General features: G+C 59.6%; 1 protein-coding gene across 3 annotated transcripts in view; it reads left to right on the top strand.

Moving 5' to 3' along the window:
- The window catches only part of KCNIP3 (potassium voltage-gated channel interacting protein 3), a 94,690-nt gene extending 91,310 nt beyond the window's left edge, over positions 1–3,380 (top strand). For 2 of the 3 annotated variants that reach the window (XM_007470198.1, XM_007470199.1), the window contains 4 exons: positions 959–1,066; positions 1,778–1,882; positions 2,631–2,693; positions 3,222–3,269. In XM_007470198.1, the coding sequence (XP_007470260.1) occupies positions 959–1,066; positions 1,778–1,882; positions 2,631–2,693; positions 3,222–3,269 (324 nt within the window). Of the gene's footprint in view, positions 1–958; positions 1,067–1,777; positions 1,883–2,630; positions 2,694–3,221 lie in introns of all 3 variants that reach the window. The other variant, XM_007470197.1, reaches the window with a different exon arrangement.
- Positions 3,381–8,458: the final 5,078 nt, after the last annotated feature.

The raw sequence follows: 8,458 nt of genomic DNA, 5'->3' as shown, positions 1-8,458 counted from the left end.
CTGGGCCCGTGAGCCGTGGCCGCTGAGCCTGCGCGTCCGGAGCCTGTGCTCTGCAGCGGGAGAGGCCACAGCAGTGAGGGGCCTGCGTACCGCAAAAAATAATAATAATAATAATAATAAAATTATAAGTAAATAAATTAAAAAATAAAATAAAATTTGAGTGGGACCAAGCCCCTTGGTACAAAGCCCTGTCCCTCCACAGTCTGCTTGTCCTCCATCCCCCCCCATAGACAGCCCTTCTCTGCTCCCCTTCTTTCGGAGCAGCCTGAGAGGACCCCATGGGGCAGGGAGGGCTTAACCTGCAAACCTTCCGGAAGGGGCAGGAAAGACTTGCTTTCTACCAACTGTTATAACAAAACAGTTGACGTTTTCACACGGAAGCCATTCGAACGTTCATTCACATTAGTAATAAACTGTCACACCTGTGACTGCACACAGGTATGGCATGACCCCCGAACTGAGCACTGTTAGTTTAGTTTTTAAGCTGTAAGTTTTTAAGCACCTTGACACACAGACACTTGGTAAAGTGAAAATAGAGCACCCCCTTCATTAAAGGAGCACCCGAGGCCTTCTCTGTCAGTGGCAATGCATTAAATGGGTCTAAGACACCATACGTTTGCATGTCTTTATTTGAGATGATCAGTTCCAGCCACTGTGCCATCCCCGCCACACCCATGCGCACTCACAGGCGCGCGCGCGCACGCGCACACACACACACACACACACACACACACACACACACACACACACACACACACACACACACACCCACACACACACACACACACACACACACACACACACACACACTGTATTGGCCTGATGGACACCATCTGCCCGCTCTGTGATGGAGGTGCCTCACCTACACAGATGTGAATTTCAGCGAAAGCCACACCGCGAACTGGAAGTAGAATCTGAGCGCTGGATCGTCACTCCTCCCCCTCCCCTTCCTCCACAGGACTTCGTGGTCGGTCTCTCCATCCTCCTGCGAGGAACAGTCCACGAGAAACTCAAGTGGGCCTTTAACCTTTACGACATTAACAAGGACGGCTACGTCACCAAAGAGGTATGGCGGTGGCTGGGGAGGCCGGGAGTGACCTGTCTGCCCCCCACTCCACCGCTCTATATCCCCAGCCTCCCTCCTGCGTCCCCGCTCCCTGGCCAGAGGCCCGGCTCACAGCCCGGCCTTGGGGGGGCAGCGGCCAGGGCCTCTTCTCCTCGCCTGGGCTCTCGGGCCTGGGTACCTGGGCGCAGGGGGCGCGGAGCTTTGGTGCCCCTCACCACGTGTCTCGATCCCGTTCAACAGGTGTCCCGGATCATCCTTCCTTACGGAGAGGTCCTGAGGGAGACACAAGTGGAGAAGCTGGGAGCAGGGGTGGGAGCTGGCCTCGGCTCCCACCAATTGAGGGAGAGCAGTGTGGTCCCTTAAGGCAGGGCGCACACGGGGGTGGGGGGTCCCTCACCACACAGGCCCACAGTCTGGTTTCGTCTGGCCCAAACGTTCTTCTGTCTCTGAAATAGTTGCTACAGTTTCAAATTCTGGAGACTGCATTAAAAATCTAGCTCCAGCTGCTCTTGGAGAGTTAGAAGCTTGCGCTGGGAGGACTGGGTGAGGGTGAGCTTGCCTCTCTCCAGCTCCCACAGCCCCGGCCACTCACCCACCACCGGCCCTGAGGTGTCCCCCACCCTTGGATGCAGCCCCTCCCCTCAGACCCTCGAACCCTCACCCCACCTCCTTACGGCCAGGCTCAGGCCAGCCCCTCCGGCCCCCCTGCAGGAGATGCTGGCCATCATGAAGTCCATCTATGACATGATGGGCCGCCACACCTACCCCATCCTGCGGGAGGACGCGCCCCTGGAGCACGTGGAGAGGTTCTTCCAGGTGAGCGCTCCAGCCCCGGGCTGCGCGGGGAAGGGCGGCTGGAAGAGGAAGGGGCTTCGGCTCTTAGGGCAGTCCTGGGCCTGCCACTCCCTTCTGTGGGCCTCCCCGCTCCCACGAGGAGGTTCAACTTGCAGCCCCCATCGGGCTGGTTGTCCGGATCCCAAGGAGTGAATTAAAGCCATCCCCGCTCATTGATCTGCCAAACTGCGTCTCAGAGCACGCAGGGGCTCACAGAGTCCAAGGTCGCCGACACCCCCCAGCAGTGTTCTTGTGCCTTTCAAGAGCTGCCCCCCGCTCCGCCAGGGGCCTCTCTGCAGGAGGAGAGGGTTGGGGTGACTGCTTTGTATCCATGGGGACTGATGGAGCTAGGGCTCTGCCTTCCGCTTGCTGGGGGCCCTTTAGACATGCCTCCATCCTGACCAGCTGCTCCACCTGCCCCGGCTGCCTGTCAGCAAGGTGAGGGGGTCCGAGGAGCACGGGGCTGCTTTCTGGGGAGCCGGAGCCCAGGAGAGCTTCCGGAAAGTGTCTGGGGTGGGGGACAGACTGGGGAGACTCCAGAGAGGTCGGCTGCGGTGGTGGATGTGGCTGGAGAGGGCACTTTACGTGGCCTGGATCCCAGGGAGAGGACAGAGGGGACGGGTTGGGGTGGAAGGAGCCCACCACCCGCCCCCTGGCACGTCCTCAGGCCTGGGGCAGGGGCCGGCCCTGGTGGGACACAGACTCACTGAGGGCGTGGCTTGAGTTGCAGAAAATGGACCGGAATCAGGACGGGGTGGTGACCATTGATGAGTTCCTGGAGACCTGTCAGAAGGTAGGCGGCGTCAGGGCTTGGGGACCCCAGTGTCCCACCCCTGCCAGCCCACAGCCCAGCTGGGCACACGTCCCTCAGCCCTGCCCTCGGTGGCTCCCCTCAGAGGGGAGAGACGTGGCGCCCTCAGGACAGGGTCACACTGCGGGAAGGAGCTTGGAGCCCCCGGCACTGCTGCTGACACTCCTATGCAGAGCGCCTTCAGGGGGCAGGACGCTGGGCCTCTACTGGCCTAGGCTGTCGGCCTTACCCCCTGGGCGGCCCCTCGGGTGCCCCCAGCCTCCATCCGGGTGCTCAGCTGGGGGTGGGGTGGCTTGGTCCATCAGTGAGTTAACAGCTCCCAGACGGCCTGAACATCAGGCCATGGGGCTGGAGACAGGCTGTGCCTGACAGCTCCCCCTTCGCCCAGTGAGACAGGCAGAGTCCCTGGAGGGTTCCAGGTCCCTGACGAGAATCTGCTCACAGTGACATGGGATTTGGGCCCTGCTAGCCCGGAGCTGACCGGGCCTCTCGTCCCCTCTCCCCATGCAGGACGAGAACATCATGAGCTCCATGCAGCTGTTCGAGAACGTCATCTAGGACGCTTGTGGGGGAGGGGTGTCCCTGAGTGGCTGTTAACACCTCTGCCCCAAAGATGCCAGGAGCAGCCTCCAGCAGAAACTTGTTTCTAATATATTTGCACAAAGTGAATAGTTTGCTGCAGACACACACACACACGCGCGCGCGCGCGCGCGCACACACACACACACACACACACATGCACATCCTTCCTCTGGGCTCGCAGGTGCCGGGGGGGACAAAGGTTAGGGAGGGGCTGAGTCTGGCTGGGACCTGGGTCCAGGTGATGAGAGCCACACAGCTCCCACCAGCCCCCTCCCAGGCCTCCAGGTGGGCAGCTGAAAGAGCCGTGTCTTCAGGCCACTGGCCACTAGGTGTTGCCTCCCCTGCCAAGGAGGGTCCAGTCTCCAGAGCAAAGGCCGCTCCCGTGGGAGCCCACTCGCCCCTCCTTTCTGCCACCCTTCTTTCCCACCACACAGGGGCCAGGCTCCGGAGGCTGATCTGGCCTTCTCGTTCCCCAAGCCACTCCCTGCCCACTGACGACACTTCCAGGATGGCCCGGACCCCAGGACCCCGGAGGGGCAGCTGGGGGTCAAGGGAGTTCAGACTAGGAAAGAGGTGGTAATTAGACAGAGGCAGCTGCTTCCTGGAAACGTTTCCCTGGGTCCCAGGACGCCTGCCCGTCCACTGAGCTGGTGGGAGCCCCGGTGGTGAGGGGCCAGTGGGCTCTTTCGCCTCCACCCCAGGAAGGGGGCTTTCTAGCTGGGGATGGGGTTTCCTGGTGGGGAATCTGAAGGCAACTGTCTGCCAACTCCACCTCCCTTGCCCCAGGCTGGCTCAGTGGGGATGCAGCAGGGGGTCTGCCCACACCCCTCAGGCACCCAGGTCATTGTGGGTCCTGAGAAGAGGGCACATGGCTCAGAGCCTAGCCCCCAGGGAGCCCGGGGGGGTCAGAGCAGGCCTGGGAAGGGACTTCTCCCACCCTCTTTCCTGTTGGCCCCCGTCTCCCTGAGCCCAGCAGCCTGGATGAGCCCCCTCTTCCTGGTTAGGGTCCTGGAGCCTTGTAGCCATGCCTCCACACAGACTCACCCCAACCCCATACAAAAAGCACAAACGCCCCCAGCAGCTCAGGCCGCAGCCCACGAGGGGAGCCCGTGCCCTCCTGCTGGGCTGAGGGCTGGGTGCCACCAGCCCCCATCAGGTGGCCCCAGGGTTCTGTGGAGAGTCAGTTCTGTGCCTCAGAGCAGTGGGGGGCTTGAAGCCCACCCTCCCGCCCAGCCCAGCCCAGCTCACCAACGTTCAAAAGCACAAACCCTGGGGATTCAGCTTGGCTGGCTTCTGCTCTGAGGATGGAGGCCGGCGTCAGCCGGAAGCCAGCGCCAATAATGAGGGCCAAGGGGCCAGAGACCGGGTGGCAGGTCAACAGAAACTTCCAGGAGAGAGAGAGGGAGAGAGGGAGAGGGAGAGAGGCTGCTCCCGCCTGCCCAGGCCGCCCCGGGAAGAAACTCAATCCCAGGCAGTACGGACCGTCCCAGGAACATTCCCAAAGCGTACATTCCATCGGTTGCCACCCCATCTCTGCTCAGGCCTGGCCCTAGGGTGAGCAGGGCCCTCAGAGGAAAGGGCAGGGTGGCGGAGGCCATGGAGATTGGCCTGGCTCGGCTGCAGGGACCCCTTGGTACCCACACACAGGTGGTCCGCCCCCTTGGAGTTGCACTGACACCCAGCTCCAGTCTGACTGGGGGCTCCCTCTCCCCTCCAGGAGGGCATCAGCTTTCCCCGGCTCAGGGATATTCTCCACCATCCCCATCCCCACCCCCTCAGCCCAGCCCTCCCAGCTGGTGTGGCTTTGCTTCTCAGGGTCCAAGGCCAAAGGAGAGGGTCACCACCATGCCCTGTCCACCCCGGCCTTGGGCCAGACTGGCTGCACGTCCAACCAGGAGGGGTCTGGCTCCCACTCTGGGATGCAAACTGGCCGCATGTCTGCATGGCAGAAGTGTCTCCCTTGGAAGCAGCCTAGGAGGGTGGTGCCTGTTCTCAGCGCCCACCAATATTCAGTCCTGTATATTTTAATAAAATAAACTTGACAAAGGAGAGGGACTCTTGTTGGCTTTATCCCGACTCTGAAATTTGGTCCAGCCCCTCCCATCCCTGCTATGAGGCATGGCCTCTGCCCTGTGCCACGCTGATAAGTGTTTAACATTCCCCGAATTGTAGCGTTTGCCGATTTCCACACTCAATTTCAAGTTCCCAATGTGCCGTAAGTGAAGGCGGAGTGAAGAGATGCCCGCGGTTGGGAAGCCTTTATGAGAAGCCCCAGCCCTGCAGCCTGTACACAGAGCCGCGAGGTAGGGTAACTCCTTGAGGTGCCATTTGTATTTCGTTCCCAAGGCATTTCTCTCTGCCAGTTCCAGGAAGTCATTTCTGCGTGTCTCCTTGGCTGGAGGGTGCAGGTCACAGGGCAGAAGCAGAATTTGCCTGAAGACATCTTCCTTTCCTGGGTCAGTGAGGGTTATGCTAGAGGAGGGGCAAGACGTGGGAAGCTGAGGGTAGGAGAGGAAGGGGTTCCCCAACTCAGGGATGGGGAGACAGAGGTTCTGAGGGGTCTGCTGGTGCTTCAAGGGCCAGCCCCCAGGCCATGTGACGTCACCTCCACTGTTTGGCTGATGGGTGTGTCATCGGTAACCGGGAGGATAGATGGCGGGAGCCCCCTTCCACCACCGAACACACCGAAGGCTCCAGTCCACCGGAGCCCCAGGGCCTTGGCACAATCCAGGCAAGGGAGCTCTGACCTTGCTGCCTGGGATGGGATGTCTTGCATTTGCATGGGCTGGCCACTGTGCTGAGAACGTTTGCCGTGGCCACAGCCTGTTGGGCACAGCGGAAAAGCTGGGCTGAAAGATGTTGGGGCCCCCTCAGCCGTTAAAGAGTGGAGCCAGGACTTGGACCCAGGCAGGTGGCTCCAGGCCAGGTGTCAGCACTGAACTGCCCATTTCATGATGGAGCTTTCTATTTCATCTTAAGCATGTCTTTACCTGGCTGAGCCTCAGTTGCCTTATCTGTAAAATGAGCAGAACAATCTCTGATAGGATTGTTCTGATGATTGATTATGATTATTTACTAGCTTCTTAATAAACATGAGCGTCCTTCCTTCTTATCCCACTGAAGTTTTCATGCATTTTTCTCCCTCTCTATAGAAGGGTGATTCATATCAGTAAGCCACCAGAGAAAGGACAGACCTTTCAAAAGGAGTTTCCAGGTGCTGCAAATGAATCTGTGATGGTCCCCAGTTGCCCTGGTAACCCCAAGGCCCATTTGGGGGCCAGCTGGCTAAGGCTATCCACACACCCCACCCTCCCACCACCCCTCACTGTGTGGCCGCGCTGACCTGCCCAGGGCCAGGAGTAAGAGCTGAGCATCCCATGGGCCTGGCTCGACTCCTTCATTCTCACCAAGACTTATGGAGGAAGGCCCTTGTTACAAACTTTACGGCCTCAGGTTCCCTGGAGGCAGAACCTCTGGGTCCAAGTGCTTTGCTTCCCATTGACCACCAGGGGGCGACGGTACCACACACCAGCCTTGTCACCAGTTTCTTGCCCTAGGGTCGCCCCCAACACACACACACCGTCCCCCGAAACGGACTTGGAAGGGAAGCTACTTGTCATTTATTTTAAGACCTCAGAGACATTTTCATATTGCAGCCTCATTCTCCACTTGGTTTTCCCTCAGAAAATTATATCAAGTAACGATTCCACAGGCACACACACAGAGTCCACTGAGCTGGACACAGTTGCCAACCCAAAGTGGGTCCTGGGCCCCCTCCTAGCCCTCTCGCCAATTCACAGGGGCCCTGGCCCTTCAGGTTAGGGGAGCACCAGAGGCCAGCCAGCTCCGGTTTCACGTGATCAGCTATAATCGTGTGGACTTTGCCTGAACAGAGAATGTGCAGACTCTAGCTGCCTGCCGAGTGAGCTCTGTGGGGTTCAGAGACTGAAGAAGAGAGCGGGGTAGAGGCAGGGCCCAATCTGCACAGGGAGCAGTGTCTGTGGGCCGGAACCAGAGCCAGCCAAGGTGAAGGCAACAGGAAGAAACTACTTAGCCGTTGGCCAGAGCCGCGAGGTCCTGGAGGGACCGTGTCATGGGAGTGGGCCTGGCAGGAAGGCCCGGTGTGGCCCTGGAAAGGATTCAGGGCCTCCTGAGCAGGTACCCGATCGTGGCCCTTTCTTGGGTGGTGGCACCAGCCGGGGAACCATCCGACCCACAGGTCGCCCCCAGACAGCTGCCCCGACTGCCAAGGGCCGCCAGCCTTAGAACCGGGCTCCCTGCCAACTGCGGTGTGCCTTTTTGTTCCGTCTGTTCCTCTAGCAGGAAAGCCCACCTTCCCTCTAACTCTCCTGCCCCAGCCCTACCTGTCTTTGCTCTTACACCGCGACCCGGGCACAGGGCTCCCTCTGTTCAGCTTTCTTGGCTGGCTTTGCACATTATTGAACGCCTGTGGTTGCAGGATCTATGTCTGCCCATCCGCCTGCCTGACATGGCCTCCTCCATTCCCCTGGCAAGAAAAGGCCTTTGGGAGCTTCCCTCCCACCGATGTGGGCGCCATGGGGGCAATGAGGAAGGTCAGCTGATTGGACATCAGTCTTCTGCCTCCGCAGCATCCGCCCCCTTCTGGCAGCGCCTGAGGACCCCTCTTCCACTGTCTATCCGTGCAGTCCTGGGGTCCACCCGACCTCCAAGACCAGGCCCCAGTCAACTGGTGCATTACCCACCCCCCTACTCCCCAGTCACAGTGGCTGGCTGGGGGGCGGGCAGCCAACCTGATTGCAGCTGATGAGGCCCAGGGAGACCTGTGCTGGGAATGCTGGGGAAAGACGCTGCTCCCTCACTATCTGAAGCTGAGGGGTGAGTCCTGGAGCTGTTGCTGCCGTTTTGCCACTATGAGGAGGCATGGGAAGAATGCAGCCAGTGCAGAGGGTGGCCTGATTGAGGGGTGAAGAGGAAGAAAGCAAGACTGGGGGGAGGCCAGTCCTTGAGCTCAAAATCAAACTGCACCTTAAGCAACCCCCCACTCCCCAATCTCTAGACTCTTCAGTCATAAGAGTCACTAATAGGATTCACTCTTCCCCCCGAAGCCAGTTAAAACTGGGTTGACTGGCACTTTCAGCTGAAAAATTCTCGACTGCTACGGCCACTGACGTCAGGCTGTGGGT

Source organism: Lipotes vexillifer, unplaced genomic scaffold (assembly GCF_000442215.2).
Source record: "Lipotes vexillifer unplaced genomic scaffold, Lipotes_vexillifer_v1.1 scaffold1139, whole genome shotgun sequence".
Classification (NCBI taxonomy): Eukaryota; Metazoa; Chordata; class Mammalia; order Artiodactyla; family Lipotidae; genus Lipotes; species Lipotes vexillifer.
Note: the sequence above shows the minus strand (reverse complement) of the source record. Positions and strands in the feature narration are given on the sequence as shown.